Below are 14,949 nucleotides of genomic sequence, written 5' to 3' on the forward strand. Positions count from 1 at the left end.
CTCCAGAGGTAGCCACGGCTCTGACTTGGTGACAATCAGTAACTCGCTTTTCCAAAGAAAGGCTTTGGCGCTCATGTTGTTGAACTTTACCCTTTTTTGTTGAACTTTAATTTTTGAAATTTAATCTAAAGGAATCATGTTATATGTTCCTTTGTGACTTGCTTTTTTCCCTTAACCTTGTATTTCTGGGCTTCATCCACATGGAAGCATGTAGCTGTGTTTGTTCACATTCACTGTTGCAGAGCATTACAGGTGCACCCACGCTATAATGTATTTATTCGACTTTACTGTCAATACATATTTGGGTTACTTCAAGGTTTCTGCTGTCAGGAATGCTGTTCTATGAACCTTCTTATACAAGTTTTTTGGTGCACATGTTAATCCATCCAACTACACATGCATGAAGGACTCAAAATACGGCAGGCAAAACTATATAACATCTGGAAGGAAACATAGGCAAATACCTGTATGACCTCAGGGTAGGAAAGGACTTCTTAACTGAGACTCATAAAGCACAACCATAAAGGAAGAAAATGGTGAACTGGTAAATACTTGGAAGTGGAACGGTGGTGGGTGTGCACATGTTCTACCACCAGCAATAATGTCCAGTCATTTTCAAGGGATCGTAGCAATTTATACTCCCACCAGCAGGGGAAAAAGTCTCAGTTGCTTCACATTTTCACCAATGCCTGATTTTTTGTCAGAATTTTTCATTTTTGCAAATCTAGTGGTTATAAAATGGGTTTTTTTTCCTGCTGTTTTAAATTTCCATATTCCTGAATTCTGATGTTTAGCACCTTTACATTTATTAGTCATCCAGTTTTCTCTTCTTAAAGTGCCTGGCTTTTGGTCCATTTTTATATTAGGATATTTGCTTTTTAATCTGATTTATTCATAGAATTTCTTCAAGTATTCAGATTACTGAGTTTTTTGCTTTGTTACATGCATTGAAATTTTTTTCTTCCACTTTGGGACTTGTCTTTTTTACACTCTTTTAATATTGCTTTTTATTTTTTATTATTTTTTATTATTTTTTGGGGGGGTACACCAGGTTCAATCATCTGTTTTTATACACATATCCCCGTATTCCCTCCCTTCCTTGACTGCCCCCCCTCGAGTCCCCCCCACCCTCCCTGCCCCTAATATTGCTTTTTAAATGAACAAAAGCTCTTAACTTTTTTTTTTAATTTATTTTATTTTTTGGCTGCATTGTGTTTTCATTACTACATGAGGGCTTTCTCTACTTGTGGCAAGCGGGGGCTACTCTTCATTGCAGTGGGTGGGCTTCTCATTGTGGTGGCTTCTCTTGTTGCAGAGCACAGGCTCTATGCACATGGGCTTCAGTGTTGTGGCACATGGGCTCAGTAGTTGTGGCTCACGGGCTCTAGAGTGCAGGCTCAGTAGTTGTGGTGCACAGGCTTAGTTGTTCTGCGGCATGTGGGATCTTCCAGGACCAGGGCTTGAACCCGTGTCCCCTGCATTGGCAGGCAGATTCTTAACCACTGCACCACCAGGAAAGCCCAAAAGCTCTTAATTTTAATCTAGTCAAATGTATCATTTTCTTCCTTTATGGTCTATGCTTTCTGAGTCTCACTTGAGAAGTTCTTTCTTACCCAGAGATCATTCAAATATTTTCCTATATTTTCTTCCAAATGTTTTATAGCTTTGCCTTCCATATTTAAATCTTTAATTCTTCTGTGTTGATTTTATGCTTGGTGTGAGGTAGGGGTCCAATTTAAATTATTTTCACATAAGAATTACTAAATGTCCCAGTACCATTTATTTAAAGTCTGACTTTTTCTTCTGATCTACAGTACTTGCTATGTCAAATAATTAATGACCATATATGCATGGGTCAGTTTTTCTTATATGTCTTCAGGTACATAATTTTAATGGAATGGTTTATGTGAGTCTAAATTTGGTGTCAAAATATTTTCATTAACATAGTAAAGTGCTACATTTGACTTCGTATATTATATTGTTAGCCTATGATCAATGTGCTATCATTCATTAGCCCAAATTTCTCTCATTAATCGTGTCAAGAAAACCAAAACACAAAGGTTTCCTTACCTCTAAAGCCAACCTGCAACAGGATATTTCTAAATATTCCTGAGTCTTACAATGGGCTACAAACATGAGTCTTCTTAGTATTTAGTCCCTAATTTTTAGCTCTCCATTTTGGATACTTAATCCCTACTTCACACAGAGCCTTTTTATCTCTTAAACTAGGTTTTGCATGGTTTATGTCCATCATGTAATACAATAAAAAATTAAACACCAAGAACAGTCATACCAAAAATTTTGTCTATTGAAGCATTTGAAGGCAATGTGCAATTAAACACAGTAAATTGTCTTTTTAAACGTTGTGGAATATCATTTCGACCGCCTCCAGGGTGAATCATTGCTGCTATGAGCTGTACATCAACAATAGTAGTGAAATCTCCAGGCTTATCCAAGCTGTACATTCCTTCCATTTCCATCATTTGTCGCACAATCTCGTTAGTTACCTGGAATTTTATACAGTAATATTCTAGTAACATATCACTATCATTTTCCTCCAAAGCTCCTATAAAATAGTACAGATGAGATCAGAAGAAAACGCTCAACTCCTATCAATGAAGTGTTTGTGAATATTGCCATCAAGGCAATTTGACTTAAATTGATACCACCCATGAACTCTAAACCGTAAGTTAAATATGCCTGGTGAAAATCCAATGCAATCCTTACCACGCTGACACATTTAGATAGGAGAGTTACAGAATATTTGGTACAATTACAAGAGTTCTCAGAGTTACAAGTTTTACTATAGATATCTTTCACACTCCATATTCAACTCTTCAAAATACCTTAAATCAGAATATTGGATAGTTTTACTTCTGAATGCTTTGGTATTGGATTTTACATCCTCATCTTTCTTCCCTGTAGCCTCTACCACTGCTAACATTCCCCCCGTATTGAAAATTTTTCCTCTTTTGGTTTTAGAGGCTCAATTCTTTCCAGGCTCATCTTGAGACCCTGGATCACTTCCCGAGGCATTCTTTCACCACTTATCCCTCAAATGTAACTGTTCTACAGGGTTCCATCCTTGGCTCTTTTCTATTTCAGGGGATGCCATCTCAACCCTATATCCTAAAGAATCTCAACTCTAACTGTAGCTTCAGATTCTCTTCTAAACTCCACACCTGCATATCCAAATTCCTATTGGACATCTTTGAGCAGATGACACACAAGCCCCTCAAATATGAACTCTTTCGTTCAACAAACATTTAATGAATGGCTACTCTCTGCCTGGATCTGTTGTAACACAGACAAAAATCCCTGTCTTCACAGAGCATATGTTCTTGTAGTGGGAGACAAAATGTTCACGTACATGCCTGTATGTATATATGTATATAAATAAAATGGTATAAGTCCTTTGGAGAAAGAAAAGCAGAGAAAGGAAACAGGCAGTGCTCAGGGATGCAACTGAATATGGAAGCAGGAAATATGGAAGCAGGAAGTTCATCTCACATGACATATAACCAGAGACTTGAAGGAAGTGAGAAAGCAAACAATTCAGATATCTAGGGAGAAAAGCATTCCAGGCAGAGGAAACAGCAAATGAAGAGGCTTTGAGTGAACATTATACCCAGTGTGTACAAAAATCAGTAAATGTGGTTGGAGGAGAATCATGGGGAGATGAGATCAAACGGTGTAGGGTCTTTGGATCACAGGAAGGATTTTGGTGTTTATATGCTACATGTCTCATGGGAGGATTTTGAGCAGAGGAGTGTGTCACCATCGGATACATGTTTTAATTGGTTGCTGATATGAGGATAGATTGAGGGGGCAAGGGAAATGGGGAGACAATTAGGAGGCATGTGTAATGAACAAGAAGAGAGATGGTGGCTCGCACCAGGTGTTAGCAATGGAGTGATGAGCAGTCATTGAACCTTGGATATAGTTTGAAGATGAGCCAGCATGATTTCCTAACAGGCTGAATGAGGAACTGCTATTTCTTGAGATAGAGAAGACTTGCGATGGAGGAGCAGGTTTAGGGAGTAAGAAGAATTTAGTGTTGGACATGTTAAGTTTGAGATCCAACTAGACATCCATAATTGGATTAAAAAAAGTCTGAATTCAGGAACTCTTCATCTTATAGATGATACCTAAATATACCTCCTCTCTCCTCACCTTACAAGAACTGCTGAGAGGTCTATCTGTCCTGGATCCCTACTGAATGGGAGAGGAAAAGGGAAAGAAAAAAGAAAAAGAAGTCTTCCCTGGGAGATTGTAGCCTCAGAATGACACTTGCACAGACTTGTACCATGGGTATGCCTAAGTGGGCCAGAGACTTCCAAATACTAACCCTGCTTTGAGATGATCCAGACTGAATAAGCACTCAAGGATTTGGCAAAAGAAAACTCAAAACCTGTCTGGTTGAGGGTACATTCATCCTAGGCTTTAAGAAACAGCCACAGGTAATTTTTTCAAGGGCAATGACCTGGCAAGCAGTCAAAGATACTTACAGAAAACAAGACAGTTTGAACACGAACAAGAACTATTAAAACAGAGAGCAGAAACAGACTCATATAGACTTCAGATGCTGAAATTAACAGACATAGATTTTAAAACAACTATGCTCAACATGTTTAAAGAAGTAGACAGTGATTTAAAAATATATGCAAGGAATAAAAACTATAAAAATGACAACACATTTGAAAGAAAAAAGAATCAAATAGTAACTGAAATGAAAACTCAGTGGATGAATTTGACAGCAGACTGAACAAAGCAGAGAAGAAAATAAGTGAGATGGATGACAGAAGGGGAGAAATTATCTAGACTGTAAGTATTGGGGAGAGAAAAAGTTGGGAAGTACAGAAAAGGGACAGAAACATAGAGGGCAAAGAAGAAAGTCTAATATACATTTGGAGTCTGATAAGAGGGGGAGAGAGTGAGGCAGAGGCAATATTTGTAGAGATAAGAACTGGGAATGTTCTAGAACTGACAAAAGAGACTAAACCACAGATTCATGAGTCCCAGTGAATCCCAACTAAATAAATACAAATAAATCTACACCAAGGAACATAATTCAAAAAAGAAAAAATTATAGAAAAGTGAGGCAGCAAATGAAAAAAAGCAGATTAACTTCAGAGGTGCAATGATTAAATGGTAGTTGACTTCTCAACAGCAACAAGGAAAACAGAAGACAGGAAGCATATATTGGGCTGGCCAAAAAGTTCGTTCAGGTCTTACATCTTATGGAAAACCCAAATGAACTTTTTGGCCAACCCAATATTTAAAGTGATAAAAGAAAATAACTGCCAACCTACATTTTTATATCCAACAACAATGTCTTTCAAATTAAGAGGACGAAATAAAGACTTCTGCAGAACAAAAAAACAAGCAAAACAAGAGTTTGTCATTAGAAGATTTTCTCCTAAGGAGGTTCTAAAAGCAGAAGAAACATGATACCAGATGGGAGGCCCAAGAAGTAAGAATGAATAAAGAGTAAAAAAAGTGGTAAAGAAGTGTGTAATGCAAACAAAGAGTGAATATATAAAACAGTAAAAATAATGTCTCATGGGAGTTTGCTTTAAAAATAGAGATACAGGGGCTTCCCTGGCAGCGCAGTGGTTAAGAATCCACCTGCCAATGCAGGGGACACAGACGGGTTCGAGCCCTGGTCCTGGAAGATCCAAGCTGCAGAGCAACTAGGCCCACGTGCCACAACTACTGAACCTGTGCTCTAGAGCCCCTGAGCCACAACTACTGAGCCCAAGCGCCACAACTACTGAAGCCTTTGCTCCTAGAGGCCGTGCTCCACAACAAGAGAAGCCACCACAATAAGAAGCCTGCACACTGCAATGAAGAGTAGCCCCCACTCTCCGCAACTACAGAAAGCCCAAACAAGCAGCAATGAAGACCCAAAGCAGCCAATAAATTAATTAATTAATTTTTTAAAATAAATAAAATAAATTAACATTGATGCTTAACATCTTCAACAAAGATGATTACCTTTATAAATAAGTGGGAAAATGGTATCTTTAAAAAATAATAATAAAAAATAGACATATATATGATCAAAATGCACATGAAAAGATGCTCAACATCCCTAATTATTAGAGAAATGCAAACCAAAACTACAGTGAGGCATCATCTCACACCAGTCAGAATGCCCATCATCAAAAAATCTACAAACAATAAATGCTGGAGAGGGTGTGAAGAAAAGGGAACCCTCCTACACTGTTGGTGAGAATATAAACTGGTACACCCAATACGCAGAACAGCACGGAGGTTCCTCAAAAAACTAAAAATAGAGCTACCATATGATCCTGCAATCCCACTCCTGGGCATATATCCCGAGAAAACCATAATTTGAAAAGATACATGCACCCCTATGTTCACTGCAGCGCTGTTTACAATAGCCAGCACATGGAAGCAACCTAAATGTCCATCAACAGAGGAATGCATAAAGAAGATGTGGTACATATATACAAAATGTTACTCAGCCATAAAAGAGAATGAAATAATGCCATTTGCAGCAACATGGATGGACTGAGAGATCATCATGCTGAGTGAAGTCAGAAAGAGAAAGACAAATATATGGTACCACTTCTTTGCAGAATCTAAAAAAAATGATACAAATAGGGGACTTCCATGGTGGTGCAAGGGTTAAGAATCTGCCTGCCAACGCAGAGGACATGGATTTGATCCCTGGGCGGGGAAGATCCCACATGCCACGCAGCAAGTAAGGCTGTGAGCCACAACTACCGACCCTGTGCTCTAGAGCCTGTGAGCCACAACTACTGAGCCCGTGTGTCGCAACTGCTGAAGCCCGAAAGCCTAGAGCCCGTGCTCCACAACAAGAGAAGCCACTGCAATGAGAAACCCTTGCACCACAATGAAGAGTAGCCCCTGCTTGCCACAACTAGAGAAAGCCTGTGTGCAGCAATGAAGACCCAACACAGCCAAAAATAAAATAAATAATAAATAATAATAAAAATGATACAAATGAACTTATTTACAAATCAGAAATAGGGTCACAGATGTAGAAAACAAACTTATGGTTACCAGGGAGAAATGGGGGGGAGGGATAAATTGGGAGATTGGGATTGACATATACACACTACCATATGTAAAATAGATAACTAATAAGGACCTACTGTATAGCACAGGGAACTCTGCTCAATACTCTGTAATGACCTATATAGGATAAGAATCTAAAAAAGAGTGGATGTATGTATATGTATAACTGATTCACTTTGCTGTACACCTGAAACTAACACAACATTGTAAATCAACTATACTCCAATAAAAATTAAAAAAAAATAAAACTGGCATTACACAATATAAAGGTGAGCAATATAATTTATGCTAATAAAAAATAAAAATAAAAATAGCAATATAGACTTAAAGTCTTAAAATAAGTCAACAATAAAATTGTAAGTCAGGAGAAAGATAAAGGAAATTAAAGTGTTCAAAGGTCACTGGATATAAAAAATGGAAAAGAAGGGTTAGATTATCTTTATTTTTGATTATGTATGCAGAATGTACTATCTAGGGTAACCACTAGAACATACAAACTGACTGCAGTAAATGGATAATAAAAAAAATAAAAGGGAAAAAAATCAATGTCCCCATTGGAGTAGGAAGAAGGCTGTAGCACTTAATCGTCAGCTGAGGGCAAGGAAATGAAGGTGTCCAAGGTCTGAGAAAAAGACGGTATGAAAGGAGCCCGAATGTAAATGCAGGACACGAATAGACAGGATGAAGATATATAACACGAAACATGCAGGATAATTGTCGGGCAGCATTAAGAGCTCAGTTGAGGTCCATAATCATGATTTTAAAGTGATTTTAAGCAGTACTGCATGTTTTTCTCCAACCAAGTGTGGCTGTGTAGGTGCAGATGGGTGGTGAGCAGAGAATTAACAAGGATTTAATGTGGTTAAGGCTTTCACAGATGAGTAGAGGGTACATGCTCCCATGATTGTAATGATGGATTATGGAATTTTAGCCAGAAAGGAAGTGAGGAAATGACAAGAAATGAAGGAGAGTTTAATGATGGTAGGAACAATGGCTGGTAGCTCCATCTGGAGCCTGGGTAGTAGAGGGAATGAGCTACAGAGTATGGACATGGTGATCGGAGAATAAATGTTTGAAACTGAGATAATGAAGGGATCACAGTTACCGATAATGACAAGGTGTAGGGTATGACTGCATGAATGAGTAATTCCAATGGAGTGGAAGACATGATCATTGGAGGAGTCAAGGTCAAGGAACTAAGAAGCCAAGATCATGTATGTAGATATTGGTTGGTATCTCTGAGAATTATGACAGGTAGGACTGGCTGCATAATTTGTGGGCTCCACGACAAAATGAAAATCCAAGTTTCTTTGTTCAAAAATCATTATTAGGAATTTCAAGACAGTGATAGAAGAGCATTAAACCATGTGCAAGGTCCTATGGAGTGCAAGACCCTCTGTGAGGACACACTGTACACAGTATGCAGCTGGCCCTGGCGACTGGGGCAGCCCTGGAGAGAGTAACAGCGATCCAGGGAGGGACTGAAACCTTCTGGGGGGGTGGGGGCGGGCAGTGGCTGGGGCTGTGACCCGAGGGTCTGAGATGACTGCAACAACATGGGGGTGTGAGGTCAGAATGATAGGTTTTCAGGGAAGAGGGCAATGAGAACTGAGAAGGCTATCCCCCTCACCTCCAGGTGAGAAGTCTGCAGGGAAAGCAGCATCTTGGGTTTCCATTAGTGCAAGAAGGTGAGGGAAAGCTCAGAGAAGTTGAATTTACAGGGGATTTTGTAGAGGAACCATGGCTTCCAAGGACACACAGAAAGTTTTCAGGAGTGGGGACCGTAGGAGAGGGGGTCAGAGAAGGGTCAAGCAGAACTGATGGGGATTAGTCTCAGGGTGAGCACAGACAGACCTGGGAGTCCTAACCTCCTGGTGATGCCTGAGGTGAACAGGATAAAGAGTGGAAGGGACATGACTGGTCCTGGTGGGCTCTAGGGGGATGGTGTTGATGAGGCAGTGGACAGCAGTGGGAGGAGGTGTTGGGGATCCCACCAGGAACATGCAGAACCCTGGCAGCAACTGTGAGGTCCTCTTAGGCAGGGGTCCCCAACCCCCAGGCCATAGACCAGTACCAGTCTGTGGCCTGTTGGGAACCAGGCCACACAGCAGGAGGTGAGCGGTGGGTGAGCGAGCACTCCCCATCACTGTATTTACAGTTGCTACCCATTGCTCACATTACTGCCTGAGCTCCACCTCCTGTCAACATTATGGTGAGTTGTATAATTATTTCATTATATATTACAATGTACTAATAATAGAAATAAAGTGCAAAATAAATGTAATGAACTTGAATCATCCTGAAACCATCCTCCGCCCCATCCCTGGAAAAATCGTCTTCCACAAAACCGGTCCCTGGTGCCAAAAAGGTTGGGGACCGATGCTCTAAGAGGAGTGAGTCTGGGGTTGACAGACAATCACAAGTAGGACAGTGGTGTATGGCAGAGCTGTTTTTGTTTTTTTAAGTGTTGGGAATTCAATGGTGGTCCAGTGGTTAGGACTCCTCACTTCTACTGCAGCGGGCACGGGTTTGATCCCTGGTCAGGGAACAAAGCTCCTGGATGCTGCATCGGGCAGCCAAAAAAAAAAAGGTATTTTCTAAACATTGGATACTTCTGGGAGAGAGTACGTAGAGTGAGAAATAAGAGAACAAAGATAAAACCCTGGGGAAGGGAAGAAAGAAGCCAGAAAGCACATTGAAATCAAGCAGCCAGAGAGACAGAAGGGAGCGTTGGGGAGAAGCACATAGGGATTTCAAGAAGGAAGAATGTCATCTATAACCAAGAAGTCAAAAAATTGTTAGTAGGCTTAATAAAGTGATGAGTATTGATCTTTTTACATACAACTAAGAATACTGATTAAATATCATCTACGTGAGCTATTTTAGTCATACCTGATCTCCCCATTCATTAATCACGGGCATATTAATATCATCAATAAATATAGTCATTTTTCTGCCTCCAGGTGGCCCATACGTGCTTCCCATACGCTTATCCACATAGCTTTCAATTGTTCTCTAGAGAAAAAGAAATGGTCTGTCTTATGCATTACATTTCAATCCATTTCTAAAAATGGTGAGCATGTTTTTCAGAGTAGAATATAGTTGACTTATTTATTTAATTATGTGTAAATATTATTATTCAAATAAATACTATGAACTTTAAAAAATAAGTTGTTGGAATGTTAATCATTAATTTATATTAAAAGACACTCTAATGTTCAGCTTTAGCCTCAATATTAGCCTCAAATATATGCTATTTGGATTTGGCTTCAATGTCAGTCTTAGGAAGGTTAAATAGCTGAATGCCAACTTCAACATCAATTCTTTTGAGATACATTTACAGTCTGCCCTTAGTATCCATGGCTTCCACATTCTTGGATTCAACCAACCTGCATCAAAAGTATTTGGAAAAAAAATTCCAGCAAGTTCCAAAAAGCAAAACTTGAATTTGCTTCACACTGGAAACTATTTAGATAGCACTTACATTGCACTTACAACTATTTACATAGAATTTACATTGTACTAGGTATTATAAGTAATCTAGAGATTATTTTTGAGTATATGGGAGGATGTGCACAGGTTATATGCAAACACTACCCATTTTCTATAACGGACTAGAGCATCCACAGATTTCGGTACCTGAAGGGGTCCTAGCACTAATCCCCAATGGATACCAAGGGACAACTATATATATATAAAATAAAACATTGATATACAACATTGTATATCAATGTTTTATTTTAATATACATTTTATTGTATCAACCACTTACTATATTTAATATGTTAATGACTACAGCAAATGATGAGTTTTACCTGAAACATCATTGGTTCTGTGGCAGATGAAAAGTTTAGACTTTTAGATAACTGTATTTCGGGGTCATATTTTTTCAAATAGGCCTTAATCATTACAGTTTTTGCAGTTCCCTGCTCCCCTGTGAGTAAAACAGCCTGCAATCGTAGGATAATCATGTTAAAAGCTGTTATAAGATGTTTAGTTTTAAATATATTAAGGTTCTAGTAGCCATTCTTTCATTCTATAAATTAATAAACTAATTTTTAATTACTTTTAAGATTTAGACCAACATCAAAAAAAAATCCTAGTGGAATTAAGACTTAAATGTAAAAATATGCTATAAAAGTGCTGGGAGAAAATGTGGGTGAGCAGTCACGTGACCATGGGAAGGCCTTTGTAAGCAGATACCCACTTCCCTTAGCAAGCTGAAAGTCAGCAGTTCAGAGAAGATTGAGTTAGAGCAAATCTTGGGACCTAGAGTTCATTTGCCCAACAGCTTTCCCTGAAATGACACTGCCTTTAGCCCCTTTTACATTAATTTTTCCACCTATAGTTGTAATTGGTTTGCAATCATCTAAGAAACTGAGAACTAAAATATTACATGCCATATCAGTAAACAAGGATGTTGCAGCCATCAAGCCATTACATTACAACCACTCAGACCGTGCACCCTGAGGAAACTCAGGATGAGAAAACACAGGACACTGGCGCCAGATAGCTGAGGTGCATATCAAAGGGATGATTTAAGTAAGCCCAGACTCATGCATCTTCCCATACACAGAAAAGTGCTAAATTTCTTAACTTTAGACATCTGTTTTTTTTTTTTTTTTCATTAACAGTAATTCTTTGATGTTCCAACTACCTGGTCTTTTGTTGCAAAAACTTCTATATACCCTGGCTTCCCCCACCCCCCTTGCTTCTTTGGAATGTTTTTCTTAGTACTATCTGAGATGCTGTGTCCCAGGCTTGAAGTCCTAAGTCTGCCAAATAAAACATAATTCTCAACTTTTAGATTATGCATTTTTTTTGACAAAACTATCAAACTTACTTTATGCTGTTTTGCAATAGTGTCTATTAAAAAATTTGTTCTAACATTATCAACATTTGGAACCAAAATTGATGAATATTCCGGAACACTGTCAGCTGGATAATAATATGGCTGAAGTTTCTTACTCCAATGCTCCCAATCACCTATACAATAATTAAAACTGTCCTTAATAAAACTTCATTCTTCAAAAGTTATCTTGGAGTACAAAACACAAGTGCTATAAACAATCAACAAAAATATAGAAACATTTAAAACATTTTTGTAAAACACATTAATGTAAGAGGGTTCTATACAAACCCCCTCCCCTAGAAAAGAAAGTCTTTGAGTTTGGGGCCAGAAGCAAGGGTGGGAGAGGCAGCCCCACAGGGTTAGTGCACCATGATCAGGTTGGTTTGGTTTGTCTTTGTGTCTTTTTTTTTTTTTTTTTAAACAATCACCAGTGAGATTTTTTTCAGCCACCAGTGTTGGCCGTGAAGCAGAGGGCTGCAGCCCTTAGTATTTGTAAGATAAGAAGGAATACACAGTGTGGCTGTGGTTGGGTTTTTTTTCCCTCCTTTGAGAATTTCCTTTTGTAAAAGCAAAATTAAATACTTTTTTAAAACTGAAATCTGTGGATGAAATAGAAGCTGGAGCCCTCCTCTTGGAATATTCAGCCTAAGAACCTCATGGGACTATGAATTGACCCAAAATTTTCATTTGCCATCAGGCCGAGCTTTTAAAGAAAACTTGTTCTCTAACCAGGATTGTAACAAAAGTGTAAATACTATTTCAGAGTTGAAAGTTGATGGTGCAAATATGTATATAACGTACTGTATTTTTACAATGATCGTTGCATGACTATCCCGCCCCTTTTTGTACTCCATATCTGTCTTCCAGAAACGTCACCTGCCCTTTCTCCTGTGGCCTCTTCATCCAATAATTGTATTACTGCCATTAAAGGATGCAGTTATTTAAAAAAAAAAAAAACACATTAATGTATCTGCTTATCTAAAGTGTGGTATTTGATAATTTAATTTGTTTTTTGCCTCTTTACAAAGTCAGTTTTAAATTGCTAATTATTTATCTAGAGAGATCTGGCCTGAAATGGAATTATAACCAGTGACATGTTTTATATCTAGTAGGAAAACCATATTAATTAAAAGGATGGGAAAGACCAAAAAAGGAATAATAGATTACTGGACACAGGATGTTTGCCATGAGAAATGGGAAAAAATCAACCTGGCCCTAAAACTAGTGTAACAGAGTGTCCAGATTCTTTACTTATAGTCACTACTAATGTACTCACTGATATTATTGTTATAATAATGATTATAAATGCATTTCATCAATTCTAAGAAAAATATTTTATTTATACTTTAGCACCTCTGGAATGCACCTTTCAATCTATGATGTCAGAATTGCTGCTGGCTATGCAAACTTGGTCAGAGATGTTCAGACTGCTGTCATTTAAATTGAATGACTTGCATTGCTGGTATTGCATTCTTGAATTTAACTGCCATCTTAAAGACCTTCCAAAAGATACCATGATTCAGAATTGTACCAAAAAGTTACTGTGTACACAGAAGGCATGGAAAGAGAGCAGAGGAGCACACGCTTTGATAGTAGCATAACAAATAGGCATCATTGGAGGAATAACCTTGATTTCAACTTTCCTTGCAAATTATGGAGTTCTGTGGTAAGTGCATGTTTAACTTTTAAGAAATTGCCAAAGTGTTTTCCAAAGTGGCCGTATATTGGGTACCACTGTGTAGTTAGCAATGTAAACATACTATTGGATGTGAGACCTCCATTTGTTCCACATTCTTGCCAATATTTGGTATTATTAACCTTTTAATTTTAGCCATTAAATTAATTAGAACTTATTCTAGTGGCTGTGTAATGATATCCCACTGTAATTTTAATTTGCATTTCCCTGATGACCAATCATGTTGAATATCTTTTCATGTGCTTTTTTCACCATTCATAAATCTTCTTTGCTGTAGCAACTATTTAAAATTATTGCCCATTTAAAAAACTTGAATTGGCTGTCCACTTGTTATTATTGAATTGCAAGAGTTCTTTATGTATTCTGGACAAAATTCTTCTATCAGATATATATTTTTCAAACATTTCTTCCCATTCTGTGGTGGGAGGGAAACTTTATTTTCATAGTGACTTTTAAATAGATTTTAATTTTAATGAAATCAGGTTGTATGCATGTTCCAACTTTGTTTTTTAAGAACTGATTTGGTTATTCTAAGTCCTTTGCATTTCCATAAAATTTTATGATTCATTTATAAATTTCAACCAAAAAAAGTCTATTGGGATTTTCACTATGATTGCACTGAATCCACAGATCAATCTGGAGAGAAATAACATCTTAACAATACTGAGTTTTCTGATTTGTAAACATGACTTACCTATTCATTTATTTAGGACTCCTTTAATTTCTCACAGCAGTTTTGTGGTTTTCAGTACACAGATCTTACACATACTTCATTAAATTTATCCCTATGTGTTTCATTTTTTGGATGCCATTTGAAATGGTATATTAGACTTTCAATTTCCAATGTGTTGTGAGCATATAGAAATATAAATTACTATATATTGTTCTTTCATTCTGTGACCTTGCTAAACTCATTTACTAGTTCTATTTTTTTGAGGATGGTTATATTATCTGCAGATAGAGATTTACTTGTTCTTTTCCAATCTGTAGGTATTTCATTTGTTTGTGTTTATTTACTGTCTTACTGCACTGGCTATAACCTCTAGTACAATGTCTAATAGAAGTGGTGAGAAAGAATATTCTTGTCTTGTTCCTGATCTTGGGAAGGAAGTATTCACTCTTTCACCATTAAGCATTATGTTAGCTTTTTTGTACATGTTCTTTATCAGAATGATAAAGTTTCTTTTTTATATATAAATTTATTTATTTTTTTATTTATTTTATTGTCTGTGTTGGGCCTTTTTTGCTGTGCACAGGCTTTTTAGTTGTGGTGAGTGGGGGCTACTCTTCGTTGTGGTGCGCCGGCTCCTCATTGCCATGGCTTCTCTTGTTG

The 14,949-nt window shown here is 37.8% G+C and overlaps 1 protein-coding gene across 1 annotated transcript in view; it reads right to left on the reverse strand.

The window, feature by feature from the left end:
* Positions 1 to 14,949, reverse strand: part of DNAH8 (dynein axonemal heavy chain 8) — a 291,803-nt gene that overhangs the window by 122,071 nt on the left and 154,783 nt on the right. Inside the window, exons 53-56 of the mRNA XM_057698986.1 lie at positions 11,912 to 12,054; positions 10,884 to 11,018; positions 9,961 to 10,083; positions 2,294 to 2,507 (exon numbers count right to left, since the gene is read on the reverse strand). Of these exons, the coding sequence (XP_057554969.1) occupies positions 2,294 to 2,507; positions 9,961 to 10,083; positions 10,884 to 11,018; positions 11,912 to 12,054 (615 nt within the window). The remainder of the gene's footprint in view (positions 1 to 2,293; positions 2,508 to 9,960; positions 10,084 to 10,883; positions 11,019 to 11,911; positions 12,055 to 14,949) is intronic.

This window comes from Hippopotamus amphibius, chromosome 11 (genome assembly GCF_030028045.1).
Source record: "Hippopotamus amphibius kiboko isolate mHipAmp2 chromosome 11, mHipAmp2.hap2, whole genome shotgun sequence".
NCBI classification, from domain to species: Eukaryota; Metazoa; Chordata; class Mammalia; order Artiodactyla; family Hippopotamidae; genus Hippopotamus; species Hippopotamus amphibius.